The sequence below is a fragment of the Pristis pectinata genome, chromosome 14 (assembly GCF_009764475.1).
Source record: "Pristis pectinata isolate sPriPec2 chromosome 14, sPriPec2.1.pri, whole genome shotgun sequence".
NCBI classification, from domain to species: Eukaryota; Metazoa; Chordata; class Chondrichthyes; order Rhinopristiformes; family Pristidae; genus Pristis; species Pristis pectinata.
The window spans coordinates 49,550,021-49,569,314 of NC_067418.1; the positions used below are offsets into that span (position 1 = coordinate 49,550,021).

The 19,294-nt window shown below is 50.0% G+C and overlaps 1 protein-coding gene across 4 annotated transcripts in view; it reads left to right on the top strand.

The window, feature by feature from the left end:
• Positions 1 to 5,514: 5,514 nt before the first annotated feature.
• LOC127577631 (transcription factor PU.1-like) overlaps positions 5,515 to 19,294 on the top strand; it is a 36,958-nt gene continuing 23,178 nt past the window's right edge. For 2 of the 4 annotated variants that reach the window (XM_052028969.1, XM_052028971.1), the window contains exons 1-2: positions 6,728 to 7,103; positions 7,194 to 7,284. In XM_052028969.1, the coding sequence (XP_051884929.1) occupies positions 7,080 to 7,103; positions 7,194 to 7,284 (115 nt within the window). In that variant the 5' untranslated portion in view covers positions 6,728 to 7,079. The other 2 variants (XM_052028972.1, XM_052028970.1) reach the window with 2 other exon arrangements.

Here is a 19,294-nt window from a genome sequence, read left to right on the forward strand (position 1 = left end):
ACACATGTCATTTGTCCTAATCCCTGCGCCTGCAGTTATCGCCTGTCTCTCATTGCCCTTGAGAACGCGGGGACGAGCCACCTTCTTGAACTGCTCCAGCCCTTCTGGTGAAGGTGCCCGAATGGTCCTTGTGACCTCAGTCAACCTTCTTCACCGTCCACCCTACCACCAATTTTGCCGCCATCTGCAATCGTGCCAGCTACCTCCTCATCCAAATCGTTAACATAGACCACGAACAACGGGGGACCCAGCACCAGTCCCTGCGGCACACCAGTAGTCACAGGTCTCCAACCTGAAAGACACCCCTCCATCGCCACCCTCTGATTCCGACCACCAAGCCCATTTTGTATCCAGCTGGCCAGCTCACCCTCGATCCCATGTGATTTAACCCCCCGGACCAGGACACCATGAAGGACCTTGCCAAAGGCCTTGCTAAAGTCCATGCAGACGATGTCTACCACCCTGCACCCATCAATCCTCTTGGTTACCTCTTCAAAAAAAGTTTCCCATGCACAAAGCCATAGAAAGCATCCTATCTGGATGTATCACGGCTTGGCCCGGCAACTGATCTGCCCAGGACCTCAAGAAACTGCAGAGAGTTGTGGACACAGCCCAGCACATCACGGACACCAGCCTCCCCTCCTTGGACTCTGTCTTTACCTCTTGTTGTCTTGGTGAAGCAGCCGGCATAATCAAAGATCCCACCCACCCGGGACATTATCTCTTGTCTCCTCTTCCATTAGGTAGAAGATACAGGAGCCTGAGGGCACAGACCACCAGGCTTAGGAAAGCTTCTACCCCACTGTGATAAGACTATTGAACGGTTCCCTTATACAATGAGATGGACTCTGACCTCACGATCTACCTTGTTGCGACCTTGCACCTTATTGCACTTCACTTTCTCTGTAGCTGTGACACTTTACTCTGTATTGTTATTGTTTTTACCTGTACTACCTCAATGCACTCTGTACTAACCCAATGTAACCGCACCGTGTAATGAATTGACCTGTACGATCGGTTTGTAAGACAAGCTTTTCAGTACAAGTGGCAATAATAAACCAATACCAGTACCTAATCAGTCCTTGCCTTTCCAAATGCTGGTAGATCCTGCTGGTAGATTCCTTCTAACAACTGATGTAAGGCTCACAGGCATGTAGTTCCCTGGCTTATCCTTGCAGCCCTTTCTTAAATAAAGGAACAACGTTAGCTATCCTCCAGTCTTCTGGTAGCTCATCTGTGGCTAATGAAGAAACAAAAATTTCTGCTAGAGCCCCATCAATCTCCTCTCTTGCTTCCCTTAACATCCGAGGATACCCCTGGTCAGGCCCTGGTGACTGATCCACTCCTCCTGCATACTGGTGATATGCTCCAGGGTATTGCTGTTCCAGGATATCACTGTCCCCTCCACTGAACTCACTACCTTCCAGGTCCTTCTCCTTGGTAAATACTGACAAGAAGTATCCATTTAAGACGTTGCCCATTTCCTGTGGCCCCACACATGAATCACCAATCTGGCTAATTACCACCCAATTAGCCCACACTCAGTCATCAGCAGAGTGAAAGAAGCCACCTTCGACAGAGCTGTCAAGTACCATTTACTCACTGATGACCTGCTCACCAATGCCCAGTTTGGATTTCACCAGGACCACCCAGTTCCAGATGGCCACTGTCTGTAAGGGGTTTGTACGTTCTCCCCATGTGTCTGCGTGGGTTTCCTCCGGGTGCTCCGGTTTCCACCCACATTCCAGAGACGTACGGGTTAGGAAGTTGTGGTCGTGCTATTTTGGCGCCAGAAGCATGGCGACACTTGCGGGCTGCCCCCAGAACACTCTACGCAAAAGATGTATTTCACTGTGTGTTTCGATGTACATGTGACTAATAAAGAAATCTATCTATCTGTCTGTCCGTCTATCTGTCTATCTATGTCTATCTATTTATCTGTCTGTTGGTCTATCTATCTACTGTCTATCTACCTGTCTATCTATCTATTTATCTATCTATCTGTCTGTCTATCCATCCATCTGTCTGTTGGTCTATCTATCTACCTATTTATCTATCTGTCTATCTCTGTCTACCTATCCATCTGTCTATCTTTCTATCTATCTACTGTCTATCTATCTATCCGTCTATCTATCTGTCTATCTATCCATCTAACTGTCTGTTGATCTGTCTATCTGTCTATCTGTCTAACTGTCTGTCGATCTGTCTGTCTGTCGATCTGTCTGTCGGTCTGTCTGTCTATCCATCCATCTGTCTGTCCCTCTGTCTATCCGTCTGTCTATCCATCCATCTGTCTATATCTACCTATTTATCTGTCTATCCCTGTCTATCTAACCATCTGTCTATCTATCTATCTTTCTGTCCATCTGTCTCTGTCTGTCTATCTATCTCTGTCTATCTGTCTGTCTGTCTATCTACCTGTCTCTCTATCTGTCTGTCTGTCTATCAATCTCTGTCTATCTGTCTGTCTGTCTATCTATCAGTCTGTCTATCTATCTATCTATCTCTGTCTGTCTGTCTGTCTATCTATCTATCTATCTATCTATCTATCTATCTATCTATCTATCTATCTATCTATCTATCTATCTATCTATCCGTCTAATTGTCTGTCGATCTGTCTGTCTATCTGTCTGTCGATCTGTCTGAATATCGATCTGTCTGTTTGTCTATCCATCTATCTATCTGTCTATCCATCCGTCTGTCTGTCTGTCTATCTATCTGTCTACCTATTTATCTGTCTATCCGTCTGTCTATCTAACCATCTGTCTATCTATCTATCTGTCTCTGTCTATCTGTCTATCTCTGTCTATCTATCCTTCCTCCAATCTCCTTAAAATTATGCCCCCTCGTGTTAGCCAATGTTGCCCTGGGAAAAAGGTCCACTCGATCTATGCCTTGTACACCTCTATTGTCACCCCTCATCCTCCTCCTCTCCAAAGAGAAAAGCCCTCACTCACTCAACCTATCCTCATAAGACATGCTCTCCAATCCAGGCAGCATCCTGGTAAATTTCCTCTGCACCCTCCCCAAAGCTTCCACATCCTTCCTATAATGAGGTGACCAGAACTGAACGCAATACTCCAAGTGTGGTCTGACCAGAGTTCTATAGAGCTGCAACATCACCTCGCGGCTCTTGAACTCTGAGTAGGAAAGGTTTAGAGGGATATGGGCCAAACGCAGGGAAGCGAGACTAGCTCTGGTAGACAATTTTGTCAGCATGGACGAGTTGGGGCAAAGGGCCTGTTTCTGATTTGTACAGCTCTCTGACTCCGTGACAGAAGAAAAGCAGCTGGTATCCTGCTCTCTGCAGTTCTTGGAAGGATTCACACTCACGCCCCCCTCCACTCCGCAAGGGATGATGAAATGTGTCAGCCAGAGGGTCAGGCCCCTCCCTCATTCAGCAGCGAGGTCATAATGGACTCACACAGCACAAGAAACAAGCCCTACGACCCACTGCACCCATACCGACCACCTACACCAAACCCATCAGCAAATGACAACCTAAACAAAAGCTGCAGATGCCGCAATTCTGAAATAAAAACAGAAAACATTGCAAACACTCAGTGGTTCAGGCAGCATCTGTGGAAAGAGAAACAGTTAATGTTGTCTGGAACCCTTCATCAGAACCGGAAAAGAGAGAAACAAGTTATCTAACTCGTTTCCATGTTCAGTCGGTCCAACTGAAACACTGACTCGGTTTTTTCTCTCTCCACGGATGCTGGCCAACTCGCTGAGTGTTTTCTGGTAACCTCTGCTTTTGCCCTTGGAGTCAGAACCGGTTCTGGGACAGGGTGGTGCGTGGGGTGCATCGAGGGGACGGGAGCCGAAATGGGGCAGAGCCCGAGGATGGGGCGGGGTAGGATGTGCTGACTGCCTTCGTCCCGTCGCATGTGGAAGGGTGAGGGGCAGTAACGAGCGTGGGCCGTCAAACAAGACCCCCCCTGGGGGAAGCTGGGCACGGGGGCAGGACAGCGCCCATGGCCTGGCAGTCCCAGTGAGACTCCGAAGTGGCCAGCATTTGGACAGAGACTCCACTGAGTCGCTGTTGAGTTAAAATCTGCAATGGTGTACAAAGAATTCTCACAGCAGTCATGGGAGCCCCTAAATGTTAAAGTGCATGGAGAATATTCAGAGTGAGCCATGCAACCTGACTCAGAGCAAAACTTTCAGTTCCCATGTGTGGGATTGGAGGGATGTATTTTTCACTGGATGAAACTTGCCGTCAAAAGGCTCTCTCAAGGGCTTTCAGCCAGTTTCTTTTTAGGACCAAATCCCTCTCCTGTCCCACTGCCCCTTCCACCCTCTCCCCACCACTCTCCCTCGGAGGAAGAGCAGCTCACTGCCAGAAGTGGTGTCAAACCGGGCGACCGTGTCCCAGTTCAAACTTCAAGCCCCGTGGAGCTGATCGGGAGTGTGCAGTGGGAGACTGCATCTCACCAACCTCACCCAAAGGTCGCACTAAGAGTGCAGTGGCGTGACTAATAATAGGAGCTCTTGCAATGACATCTGGATTGTAACTGGAGGACTGCCATAAAGGAAAGATTGTGGCAACTGGGTTGCATCTAATGGGAGGGTTGCAATAAAAGGAAGGTTGTATTAATGGGAAGGTTGCAGTAACAGGATTTCAAACAACTGGGTTGTTATAACAGTTCATAGAGTCACAATTATAGTAACAGGACCAGGACATAAAAGTAAAGTGTGTTATTAGAAAGATAATGACAATAACAATGAGTGTGAGAAATAACGGGGGTGTAACTGCAGGATGGGGACTGTTACAGGACAGTGTAACAAGGCAAAGCTGTGTAGTACCTGTAACAACCTGTAACAGGTGGATGGGATAACACCGCACGTATCACAACAGCAGGCGAACTGTAAAAGGGAGCAGCACTCAAAGACGAGATGATAATAATAACAAAAGTGCAATTTAATCAGACTCAGAATGAGTGGGGAAGTGCGACTTTGCGAAACCGCAGCAATTAGTAATCGGAGGAACCTAAATGGGTGGATTTAATAGCAACGGGTTTTCAGCCTGGCTAAGTGGGTGGCAAAATCAATCAATATGGACAAAGTTGTAGTGCGCAGACTGATGTCAGACGGGGGGGGGGGGGGGGGGATGCTGGTGAAAAGATAAATAGAACATCAGGGATACAGGCCCTGGGAGGTTATCATGGATGGAGTAACGAGGTCAGAGCGATGTCCGGAGAATAATTTCAGTGAGAGATATCATAGATGATAAACGCGGCGAATGCAAAGACCCGGTCTAACTGGAGGATTGTGTAAGGGGTGTTGTGAAAGGGACAATGTGAGACTGTGTCTCCACGGCAGCAGAGTAACGGTCAACACTCGGGAAAGTGACAGGGGGAGGAGAACAACGAGGAGGCGAGGACTAATACTGGGGGTGGGGGGGGGGGGGATAACAAAAGGCAGGTGTCAAGTCAGGTTGTGAGAATGAGTTTGGATCATTGGACATTTCCAGGAACAACAGCTAGTAGTATTAAAGGAAGCTCTGTAACAGTGGGCAGCGTTAGAACCGGTGAGTAGGGCGCCCTCACTCCCCTCCACTCTCCCTGCCGCCCACCCTCGGCATCATTGCCTCGGGACTGGGAGACTGAGGAGCGGAAGCGTGAACTGCTTCCCTCCCCACGGGCGCTGACTGACCCGCTGAGTATTTCCAACACTTGCTGGTTTTATTGTATGGACACATACTGTGTAAGTATTTCAGTTCTCTCCAGAGTGATGCCGATATTTCCCCATCCTCGTCAACATTTCACGAATTTCCCCCCCACTCTTTAGTTTTCCCTGCACGAGGTTCGCGGCGGGTTTCCCCCGAACCAAGACGGAAGCGGCGCGTTATGGGGGGGGGGGGGTAGTTGAAGCAGTTTGGCCACCCAGTGAGGGCGTGAGCGGCGCTACAGAATCGCAGCCCGTTGCTGTGTCCCGGGATCAACACGGTGGCCGGGCCGGAGGTTGTCGTCCGACACACCCCACCCCGGCACACATTGGATGGGGTACGGGGAGGGGGGAAAGAGGTGGGAGCGCCAAATTCCCTCAGATCCCCCCTCCCCAAGAAAAAACGTTGGCAGGCAGCCCAGTGCGGATTGCCTTGTCCCGCTCTGTGAAAGTGGGGGTGGGGGGGGGGGGTGGAGGGGGGGGGGGGTTTGTGGGGGAAGGGGTTCCCGGGGTTGGTGACCCTCTCTGGGAACTCCCATTACTACCCCCCAGCACCCTCACTCGCCCCAGCCCCCAACCCCCACTCCCCCACCCCCTACACCGCACTCCCCTAGCCCCCACCCCACCCCTACCCCCTACCCCCACCCACACCCCACTCCCCCACCCCCTACACCGCACTCCCCTAGCCCCCACCTCACCCCTACCCCCTACCCCCACCACCCTCCCCCACACACACCCACCCCCCACCCCTATCCCACTATCCCCCACCCCTACCCACCTACCCCCCACTCCCCCAACCCCCCTACCACGCACTCCCCTACCCCCCACCCCTAACCCCCACCCCCACCACCCTCCCCCACACACCCCACCCCCCATTCCCCCACCCCTACCCCCCACCACCCCACCAATCCCTAACCCCCACCCCACCCCATCCCTACCCCCCACCCACACCCCCACTCCCCCACCCCCACCCCCTACCCCCACTACTCCCCACCCCACCCCACCTCCAACCACACCCCCACCCTCCACCCACACATACCCACCCCAACTCCCCCCACCAACCCCCACCCCCACCCCCACCCCACTTGCCTGTGCTGGCCGGGCGCTGGCTGACTGCGCCCAGGGGTGGAGTCAGAGACCGAACGACGATCAGGAGGTTCCTGTTTATCTGTCGGTCGAGGTTGACCCAAGTGTCAGACACGGTCCAGCCCTCGTCCCGCTCTGGGACGGCAACACGAGGTCCATCCCCTGCGGGACAGGCGTCCCCCTTCATTCCACTAGCGCCGGAGTTTGGTGCGAAGGGGGGTGGAGTGGGGTGGGGGGAACGTTCCGGGGGATGTCTCTGCTGGTCTGAAGCACCCACCGACCCCGGCCCAGACCACCGCCCTGTCCCGTGGGCCTGGAGAACTATGGAAGGTTACCTCATTGCTCCGGTAAGCAGACCCTGGCTTGGTTTGGTTTGATAACCCTCTGAGCTGCCCTGGCACCGTACTGGTTGTGAGTGTGTCTCTTTCAATTTGCAGTACCCCGAGGAGATTGTCACCTATGACAGCGATGTGTACAGGCAGCCGGAGTACTACACCTACCTGAGCAGCGATGGCGAGAGTCACGGCGGTGAGTTCGTACGGTAACCCAGGGTGGGATCCCACTTCTCGCACCCCACCCACCCCAGGGCCCGAGGGGGAGAATTCCCCGCCTCGCTGACTCCGGACAGCAAAACCAGTGGGAAAATTGGGACAAGTGGGATGGTTGTAGGAGATTGGGGTGGCGGGGGGGGGGGGGGGGGGTGGGGGGGGGGGGAGGTGGGAAATCATGCTCCTGAACTCAATTAAACATTGGTTGGTGGGGTGGGGGACGAGAGAAGTTTGGGGGGCGCATGTTAATCAGAGAGTCCAGGAGCGAGGGGGGTGGGGGGGGGGGGGAGAGACACACACACACACACACATGTTCAGGCCCCACAGACATATCTTGGAGAGACTGGAGTTTCTTTTGCCGTGAGATGGTGACTAACATTTACCCCGCCGTGTTACTCAAGAGACATCCCTCCCCCGTCCCTGCCAACTAGTCACAGAAAGGTAGTCCCATCGGCGGATTAACAGCACAGCTCTGAGACCCACGCGAGGGGTGGGGAGTCACGACAGTGACCTACGAAAGGGAGTTGGGTGGGCGGTTGGGATCAGTGGCACGCAGGTCAGGGGATGGGGTGGGGATAGAAACTGGGAGATCATCACCCGCTCTGGGCTGTTTTACTGAAACCGACCAACACACACACACACACACACACAAACTGCCCCATAGACCAATAACAAAAAAAAGACCTTTTTCATTTGGCTGAGGTGGATTGAACCGCAGGTACCGCACACAGGGAGGGACCCGCAGTGAGAATGGGGACACTTATAGATGCGAAGAGTGGGATTTTAATCCCTTCCACCTCGGGCTCAGCGAAAGCTGTGCGGCTTCCCCAGGACCTTCTGTTTCCCTTGACATGTGCTGGTAAATCTTGAAAGTCAGGGCTGGTAACTGGAGCCTGCGGTCTCGGGTTGGAGGCTGGGAGGAGACACCAGACAGGGAAAGGGTGGGGTGGTGCCCGGGATACCCCGGGGGCGGGGGCGGGGGGGGGGGCGGCTTCCAGAGACCACCACACCCACTTCCTCGCGAGTAGCTGGAGATCCATGTCCTGTTCCAAATCTCGGTGCGGAGTAGGAGCCAGACCCGGTGGAGATCGCACTGGCGCGCCACGGCCAACAGAGATCCCTCAAACACCCGTACTCTAAACTGATCGCCTCGTTTTTAACTGCTGTTTGTGGGATCCTGCTCTGCACACATTAACTGCCACGCTTCCCCATACCCATGCTCTTTGGAATGTCTTGAGGTTGCGACAGACACCCATAGAAATGGTGGTAGGGGAAACTCTGGCCTTTAGCGTTCTACAACTGCTACCATTTGATGTGAAGGCTGGGAGCCGTTTGCCTCAGTCACCTCTTAGAACATAGAACACGACAGCACAGTACAGGCCCTTCGGCCCACAATGTTGTGCCGACATTTTATCCTGTTCTAAGATCTATCTAACCCTTCCCTCCCACATAGCCCTCCATTTCTCTATCATTCATGTGTCTGTCTAAGAATCTCTTAAATGTCCCTAATGTATCTGCCCCCACAACCTCTGCCGGCAGTGTGTTCCACGCACCCACCACTCTCTGTGTAAAAAACTTACCCCTGACCTCCCCCTTATACCTTCCTCCAATGACCTTAAAATTATGTCCCCTCGCGTTGTCACCCTGGGAAAAAGTCTCTGACTGTCCACTTGATCTATATCTCTTGTACACCTCTATCAAGTCACCTCTCCTTCTCTCCAAAGAGAAAGATCCTAGCTCACTTAACCTATCCTCGTAAGACATGCTCACCGATCCAGGCAGCATCCTGGTAAATCTCCTCTGCACCCTCTCCAAAGCTTCCACACCTCGCCCTTAAATTTTCAAGCATTGGACCATTAAGCAGACATGGGTTTAGGGTAGGGAGGAAGAGGTTGAGGGAGGGTCTGAGAAAGAGTTTATTCAGCCAGAGGGTGGCTGGAGTCTGGAAACCCACTGAGCCACAGTCAGTGAAGGCAGAGAGTCTTACAGTGTTTAAGAAGTATCCAGACAAGCATTCAAATCGTCCAGGTATTGGTGAGAATAACACGGAAGCAGGCCCTTCGGCCCAACTTATCCATGCCGCTCAGGGTGCCTGCCTACCTGAGCTGGTCCCATTTGCCTGCGTTTGGCCCACATCCCTCTTTGAACCTTTCCTATCCATGTACCTGCCCAAATGTCCTTCAAACATTGTAATTGTACCCGCCTCTGCCACTTCCTCTGGCAGCTCGTTCCACATACCCACCACCCTCTGTGTGCAAAACTTGCCCCTCAGGTCCCCTTTCAACCTTTCCCCCTTCTCCTTAAACCTAAGCCCCTCTAGTTTTAGACTCCCCTACCCTGGGGAAAAGACTGTGATTTTATAAACCTCTAAAACCTCATGATTTTATAAACCTCTAAAAGGTCACCCTTCAGTCTCCTTCACTCCAGCGTAAGAAGTCTCGGCCTGTCCTGTCTCTCCTTATAACTCAAGCCTCCAGTCCCGGGTAACATCTTTGGCACTGTAGGCTACAGACTAGGTGCTGTAAAGGGGAATAATAAGAGTGGTCAGCAACAACATGGTGGGCTGAAGGGCCTGCTGCTGTGCTGTACAACTCTGCGTGCCTTTCCAGAAAAACCGCTAAGGTTAAGATCTCTTTATCAGTCACATGTACATCGAAACGTACAGTGAAATGCATCTTTTTTTGCTTGGAATATTCTGGGGCAGCCCGCAAGTGTCGCCACGCTCCGGCCCCAAGTAGCACGCCGACAACTTCCTAACCTGTATGTCTTTGGGATGTGGGAGGGAACTGGAGCACCAGGAGGGAACCCAAGCAGTCACACGGGGAGGACGTACAAACTCCTTACACTTCACGATTAATGGAAAGAATGTTGGTAGCAATTTTGCAAGGAAGGTCGATCCCAGCATCAGATTCAGGAGAATAAGCTACATCATGTGCAGGTTTGGTCTCCTGACCAAAGGAAGACCGCTAACAAGAGAGAGGTCACAACAAAACATTCCTACATTAACCCCTAGGATGGTGGGTCCCGGGTCTGTTAAGGAGAATGAGGCACAATCTTACTGGAACTGTCTCTCCTAAAAACTCAAGCCCTCCAGTCCCAGTAACAGCTTTGCACTGTAGGCTACAGACTAGGTGCTGTAAAGGGGAATAATATGAATGGTCAGCATCAACATGGTGGGCTGAAGGGCCTGTTGGGGCTTTACAGGGTAGATGTGAGGATGACGTTGCCCCCTGATATCATCAGGGGTCAGTCTCAAAACAAGTTGGCCGTTCAGGACGGAGATGGAAGAAATATCTTCGTGTTGGTGGGGGGGGGCAGGGTAGTGATTCATGGAATCTTCAAGCCAAGAGGGGTGTGGGCTCTCAGTCTCTGGGTACGTTTAGGACAGGGATCGATAGATGTTCAGGTGTTAGGAGAATCAAAGGTAGTGTAGGAAAACGGAGCTGAGGAAAAGGGCAGCTGTGATCTTACTGAACGCTGGGCGGGGATGAAGGGGCCAAGTGGTCTCCTCCTGCTCCAATTTCTCATGTACTTGTGCAGCGTGGGACAGGGCTGGTCAAGGAGTCAACGCTCATGGGATCCAAAATTACATCTGGAATGTGCTCAGTGGCAGGAAGCAGATGGTGGTGGTTGTAGGGGTTTTTGTGACTGAAAGGTTGTTACCAGTGGGGTTCCACAGGGCTCAGCACTCTCCCTTGCTCTGAGCAGCATGTGCTGATGGTTTGTGTGGGGTGGGGGAAATGATAAAATGATGACACAAAACAAAACTGCCTGTGGTGTTGACAGTGAAGAGGAAAGCTGTGAACTGCGGGCAAGTTTGGATGGCCCAAAGTCATTTGGGCAAAAGAGGGAAAAGTGAAATCTGGTCCAGAGAATTGTGAGGTAATGTATTCAGGGAGGTGGAACAAGGCAGGGGAGACTTAACCGAGGCAGTTAAAATTATAAGGGGGGTGCCCCAGACAGAGTAAATAGGAAAGAGCACAAATAAAACCTCGGCGGGTCAGGCAGCATCTGTGGAGGGAAATGGACAGTCCATGTTTCGGGTCGAGACCCTTCATTGGGACTGGACTTCCAGTACCATAGAACCATAGAACAGTACAGCACAATACAGGCCCTTCGGCCCACCACGTTGTGCTGACCTTTAAACCATGCCTAAGACTATCTAACCCCTTCCTCCCACATATTTTAATCCTTCCGTATGCTTATCTAACAATCTGTTGAATTTGACCAATGTACCTGCCTCCACCACCACCTCAGGCAGTGCATTCCATGCCCCAACCACTCTCTGGGTAAAAACCTCCCTCTGGTACCTCCTTTGAACTTCCCACCCATTACTTTAAAAGCCATGCCCTCTTGTATTGAGCATTGGTGCCCTGGGAAAGAGGCGCTGGCTGTCTACTCTATCTATTCCTCTCAATATCTTGTATACCTCTATCGTGTCTCCCCTCATCCTCCTCTCCAATAATTAAAGCCCTAGCTCCCTTAGTCTCTCATAATCCATGCTCTCCAAACCAGGCAGCATCCTGGTAAATCTCCTCTGCACCCTCTCCAACGTTTCCACATCCTTCCTATAATGAGGTGACCAGACTGGACACAGTACTCTAAGTGTGGTCTAACCAGAGTTTCGTAGAGCTGCATCATTACCTTGCGGCTCTTAAACTCGATCCCACGACATCCCATAAGCTTTCTTAACTACCCCATCCACCTGTGAGGCAACCTTCAGTGATCTGTGGATATGAACCCCCAGATCCCTCTGCTCCTCCACAACTACAGTAGTTTTGTTTTGCTCTGGATTCCATCATCAGCAGCCTCTTGTGTCTCCTAAATAGGAAGAACGTTAGCGCCGGTGTCAAACCCCAGAGATGTAGATTTGAAGTATTTGTAGAAGGTTAGAGGGAGGTTACAAACGTTTCTGCACCCAGGGGATGGTAGGGGTCTGAACTCACTGCCTGAAAGGGTGGGAGAGGCAGAGACCCGGGTCACACTTGAGACAGTACCTGCTGTTGGACTTGGAGAGGCTGTGACCTGCAGGCGATGTGCACCCAGGGCTGGGGGGGTGGGGGTGGTGGTCGGTCTACAGCTCCTTTCTGACTGGCACAGACATGGTGTGCCGAGCATCCTCCTTCTGTGGAATACATTTCAGCTGGTCAAAAATATAAGCTCATGCACATTACTGGGGTAAGGGAGGATGTGGGAATGTGGCCATTTTGCCAGATCACAGAGCAATCCCATCCCCTCACTAATTTTCCTGGAGCCTATTTTATTCACATTCCCATTAATCCCCCCTCCCAAATTCACCTGCACACTAGGGGCAATTTATTGAACACAAGACTAATGACTTACAGCGCAGGGAGTGAACAGAAGTGCAGGCGGGGACAGAACAAGACAAGCAGGGGCTCAGTTACACCTGGTGCAGAGTAGCAGTAAGGGGACAGGACGGAAAAGAGCCACAGTTTAGATCAACAAAGCAGGAGTGGACGGGACCAGAAGATGCAGCAAGGCAGAACAGTAACACAGGGCATTACGATACAGGACCACATGACAGAACAGAGCAGAAAAAGAATTCAAGACAGCAAAGAACAATACAATACTGGATTACAGTACAGAGCAGAAAGGAACATAACATCAGGCAGTAATAGCAAAAATACAGGAATGGATAACAGGACAACTATATCACAGAACAACAAGGTAAGGTTGGATGACTATATTGGAGGTGTGTGGAGGGGGGAGTAATTGAGTAATGCAAGACTACATGAGAACAATATACATCAGGTCTTACGAACTTGACTGAGTTTTTTTGATGAGGTGACCAAGGAAGTTGATGAGGGCAGGGCGGTTGACATAGTGTAGTGGTTATCATCAGCTTTACAGCGCCAGCCACCCGGGTTCAATTCCCGCCGCTGTCTGTAAGGAGTTTGTACGCTCTCCCGTGTGTCTGCGTGGGTTTCCTCCGGGAGCTCCGGTTTCCCTCCCACATTCCAAAAACGTACAGGTTAGGAAGTTGTGGGCATGCTATGTTGGTGCCGGAAGCGTGGCGACACTTGCGGGCTGCCCCCAGAACACTACGCAAAAAGATGCATTTCACTGTGTGTTTCGATGTACATGTGACTAATAAAGAGATTTTATCTTATATGGACTTCAGTAAGGCCTTTGATAAGGTTCCACATGGCAGGCTGCTCTGGAAGGTTAGATCGCGTGGAATCCAGGGAGAGCTGGCTAACTGGATACAGATTTGGCTCGATGGTAGGAAGCAGAGGGGGATGGTGGCAGGTTGTTTCTCAGACTAGAGGCCCGTGACCAGTGGTGTTGCCCAGGGCTCGGTGCTGGGCCCATTGCTGGTTGTCATCAATGTCAACGATTTGGATAAGAATGTACCAAGGCATGGTTAGTAAGTTTGCAGATGATACTAAGATAGGTGGTATAGTGGACATGAGGAAGGTTTTCAAGAATTACGGCGGGGATCTTGATCAGCTGAATAAGTGGGCCAAGAAGTGGCAAATGGAGTTTAATGTGAGGTGTTGCATTTTGGAAAGTCAAGTCCAGGTAGGACATTCACAGTGAACGGCAGGGCCCTGGGAGTGTTGTAGAACAGAGAGACCTTGGAGTACGAGTACATGGTTCACCAAAAGTGGAGTCACAGGTAGACAGGGTGGTGAAGAGGTGTTTGGCATGCTGGTCTTCATTAGTCAGGGCACTGAGCATAAAAGTTGGGAGGTCACGGTGCAGTTGTACAGGACGCTGGTGAGGCCGCACTTGGAGTATTGTGTTTCAGTTTTGGTCGCCCTGCTGTAGGAAAGATGTTACTACACTGGGAAGAGTGCAGGAAAGATTTACAAGGATGTTGCCAGGACTTGAGGGACTGAGTTATGGGGAGAGGTTGGACAGGCTGGGACTTTATTCCTTGGAGCGTAGGAGACTGAGAGGTGAACTTATAGAGGTGTATAAAATCATGAGGGGCATAGATGGGTTGAATGCACTCAGTTCTTTTGACCAGAGTTGGGGAATCAAGAAATAGAGGGCATAGGTTTAAGGTGAGAGGGGAGAGATTAAGAGGAACTTGAGGGGTAACTTTTTTACACAGAGGGTGGTCCTGTATGTGGAACGAGCTGCCAGAGGAAGTGGTCGAGGCAGGTACAATAACAAGTTTTAAAAGACAGTTGCGCAGGTACATGGATAGGAAAGGTTTCGAAGGTTATGGGCCAAATGCTGGCAAATGTGGCTAGCTTGGGATGGGGCATCCTGGTTGGCATGGACCAGTTGGGCCGAAGGGCCTGTTTCCACACTGACTCTCATGACTCTATTATAGAGTGGGTAACATTACTGAGGAGGGGAACATTATGGAGAGGGTAATGTTATAGGGAGTTTAACATTATAGGGAGTTTAACATTAGAGGAGAGGACATTATTTGGCAGGGTAACGCTATAGTGAGAGTATCATTATAGTGAGGGGAGCATAATTGGCAGGGCAATGCTATAGTGAGAGGAACGTTTACAGGGAGGGCAACATTATAGGGGGAGGGAGACATATGGAGGATGACTATGTGGAGGGTAATATTAAAGGGAGGGCAACATTATAGGGAGGGAGATATTCTCGGAAGGGCAGTATAATAGGGAGGGTAACTATAGGGAGTGTCACATAGTGAGGGTAACCGTTGGGAAGATAACATTTTAGGGCAGGCAACATTATAGGTGAGGGTTACATTACAGTGAGGCCACATTATAAGGGAGGGCAACATTATAGGGCAGAGGAACACAATATTCCAAATGCTGCCTCACCATCATCATGTATAACTGCAAAGTGACATCCCAATTTCTAGACTCAGTGCCCTGACTTATGAAGGCCAGCATGCTAAATGCCTTCTTCACCACCCTGTCTACCTGTGACTCCACTTTCAGTGAACCATGTACTTGTACGCCTAGGTCCCCCTGTTCCACAACACTCCCCAGTGCCCTGCCGTTCACTGTGAAAGTCCTACCTGAATATGACTTCCCAAATTGCAACACCGTAAACTTGTTCGAATTAAACTCTATTTGCCATTCCTTGGCCCACTTACCCAGCTGATCAAGATCCCTCTGTAAATCCTGATAATCACCTTCACCATCAACGACACCACCTATTGTAGTGTCATCTGCAAACTTACTAACCCTGCCTTGTACATTCTCGTCCAAATCATTGATTATAGGTGGACAAACGGCAATGGGCCCAGCACCGAGCCTGGGGAAACACACTGGTCACGGGCCTCCAGTCCGAGAAATGACCTTTCACCATCCCCCTCTGCTTCCTACCATCATGCCAATTGTGTATCCAATTAGCCAGCTCTCCCTGGATCCCCTGTGATCTAACCTCCCATAGCAGCCTAGCAGGCGGAACCTTATCAGAGGCCTTATTGAAGTCCATATGAACTACATCTCCCGCCCTGCCCTCATCGACCTTCTTGGTTACTTCTTCAAAAAGCTCAGTCAAATTCATGAGACATGATCTCCCACACACAATGCAGGGCTGACTATCCCTAATCAACATTTGTCTTTCCAAGTACATGTATATCTTATCTCAGAATCTCCTCCAGTAACTTACCTACCACAGATGTTAGACTCACTGGTCTATAGTTCCCAGGTTTTTCTTTGCAGCCCTTCTTAAATAAAGGCACAGCATTAGCCATCCTCCTGTCCTCTGGTGCCTCACCTGTCTCTAACGATGATGCATATATCTCAGCCAGGGCTCCCACAAGTTCTTCCCTAGCTTCCCACAGTGTTCTTGGATATACCTGGTCAGGCCCTGGAGATTTGTCTACCTTTTAAGATGCCCAGCACCTGCTCTGCTGTAATACGGACTATCTCCAAGACATCCCCATCAACTATCTCAAGTTCTGAAGTCTTTATGTCATTCATAAAAAGAGAGGAAACATATTCAATGTGGACCTTGCCCATCTCCTGCAGCTCCAGACTTTGATGTCCACTTTGCTCTTTAGAGTCACAGAGTTATAGAGTAATACAAGGAGGGAAACAGGCCCTTCGGCCCAACTTGTCCATGCCGATCATGGTGTCCACCAAGCTAGTCCCATTTGCCTGAGTTTGGCCTACATCCCTCTAAATCTTCCCCATCCACGTACCTTTCCAAATTTCCTTTAAATGTTGTTTCTGTACCCACCTCAACCACTTTCTCGGGCAGCTTGTTCCATATACGCACCACCCCCTGCGTGAAGAAATTCCCCCTCAGGTCCCTTTTAAATCTTTCCCCTCTCACCTTAAACCTATGACCTCTAGCTTTTAGTTTCCCCTTCCCTGGAAAAAAGACTCTGCGTGTTCACCCTTACCTATTCCCCTCATGATTTTATACACCTCTCTGAGGTCACCCTTCAAGTCTCCTATGTCCCAAGGCAGGACAACAGTAGAAGGCAGGATAACACTGCAAGGTGTTGTCTTTGTTTATACTGTCATGCCCAGTACAGACAACTCACAGACAGAATAATAGGGTTGTTGTTGAAAGGGATTTCACCTTCCCCAATATCAACAGGGATTACCTTATTGTGAAAGGTTTCAAGGGGGTGGAATTTTATTAAAGTGCATACTGGAGAGCTTTTGAGTTGGTATATAAGTTAGGATTTTTTTAGTAGTCACATGTACATCGAAACAGACAGTGAAATGCATCTTTTGCGTAGAGTGTTCTAGGGGGTAGCCCGCAAGTCATAGAAGATACAGGAGCCTGAGGGCACATACCACCAGGCTTAAGGACGGCTTCTACCCCACTGTGATAAGACTATTGAACGGTTCCCTTATACGATAAGATGGACTCTGACCTCGCGATCTACCTTGTTGTGACCTTGCACCCTATTGCACTGCACTTTCTCTGTTATTGTTTTTACCTGTACTACCTCAATGCACTCTGTACTAACCTAATGTAACTGCACTGTGTAATGAATTGACCTCTACGATCGGTATGCAAGACAAGTTTTTCACTGTACCTTGGTACAAGTGACAATAATAAACGAATACCAATACGAAGTGTCGCCACGCTTCTCACGCCAACATAGCACGCCCACAACTTCCTAACCTGTACGTCTTTGGAATGTGGGAGAAAACCAGAGCACCCGAAGGAAACCCACGCAGACACACGGGGAGAACGTACAAACTCCTTACAGACAGCGGCGGGAATTGAACCCGGGTCGCTGGTGCTGTAATAGCATCACACTAACTGCTAGGCTACCGTGTCCATGAGAGAATCTTCGGGAATGTAGGTAGTTAAGTGGAGACGGTGTCAGTGGGGGGGGGGGGGGGGTGTTTGGGATAATTGTGCGAGTTTTGAGGCAGTTGCGGAATAGTATGGTAAAGGACTTAATGTCCTAATATCTTACGATATTGAAAGGCTGCTTTCAATATCGTAAGAGAGGATCAGGCACAGGTAGAGTGACAGAGCTAGTTTCAGGTAGGTCTACATCTACAAGTGGAAACCATTCAAAAGTGAAATAATGAGAGTTCAGGACCAACATGAAGGTCAAAATTTTAGGGGAATAAGTCGATGGAAACTTTGGAGAGAAGGAAGATGAGAGGAGACATGATAGGGGGGTACAAAATATTAAGAGGAATAGATAGAGTGGACAGCCAGCGCCTCTTTCCCAGGGCACCAATGCTCAATACAAGAGGGCATGGTTTTAAAGTAAAGGGTGGGAAGTTCAATGGAGATATCAGAGGAAGGTTTTTGACCCAGAGAATGGTTGGGGCATGGAATGTGCTGCCTGGGGCGGTGGTGGAGGCAGGTACATTGGTCAAATTCAAGAGATTACTAGATAAGCACATGGAGGAATTTAAAATAGAGGGATATGTGGGAGGAAGGGGTTAGAATGGGTAAGTATGATGTTGTTGGGATAACGGAGACATGGCTGCAGGGAGATCAGACCTGGGAAATGTATTTTCAAGGGTATACATGCTATCGTAAGGACAGGAAGGTGGGCAGAGGGGGTGGGGTGGCCCTGTTGGTGAGGAATGAGATTCAGTCCCTTGCAAGGGGGGACATTGAATCAGGAGAAGTAGAGTCAGTGTGGATAGAACTGAGGAACTGTAAGGGCAAAAAGACCCTAATGGGTGTTATCTACAGGCCTCCAAACGGTGGCATGGATATTGGGTGCAAGCTGAGTAGTGAGTTAATGTTGGCATGTGGCAAGGGTAATGTCACAGTAGTTATGGGGGATTTCAATATGCAAGTGGACTGGGAAAATCAGGCTGGTACTGGACCCCAGGAAAGGGAGTTTATAGAGTGCCTCCGGGATGCATTCTTGGAGCAGCTGGTACGAGAGCCGACCAGGGAGAGGGCTATTCTGGATTTAGTGCTGTGTAATGAGCAGGATTTGATAAGAGAACTCGAAGTAAAGGAGCCATTGGGAGGTAGTGACCATAACATGATAAGTTTTTATCTGCAATTGGAGAGGGAAAAGGGCAAATCAGAAGGGTCAATTTTGCAGTTGAACAAAGGAGACTATGGAGCCATGAGGGAGGAGCTGGCTAAAGTTGACTGGGCGGGCATCCTAGCAGAATTGTCAATGGAACAGCAATGGCAGGTATTCTTGGGAATAATGCACAAGGTGCAGGATCAGTTTATTCCCCAGAGAAGGAAAGACTCAAAGAGGGGAAAGGGGTCACCGTGGCTGACAAAGGAAGTCAGAGATAGCATTGTGTTAAAAAGGAAGCAGTATGGCAGAGCCAAGCTGAGTGGGAAGATAGAAGATTGGGAAATTTTTAAGGTGCAGCAGAATTTAACTAAAAAGGTAATTCGGGATGAAAAAATGAGGTACGAAGGCAAGCTAGCCAGGAATATTAAAGAGGATAGCAAAAGCTTTTTTAGGTATGTGAAGGGAAAGAAGTTAGTTAGGAACAATGTTGGGCCCTTGAAGACCGAATCGGGTGAAATTATTACGGGAAACAGGGAGATGGCAGTCGAATTTAATAAGTACTTTGGATCTGTCTTCACGGGGGAAGACGTGAGAAATCTCCCAGAGG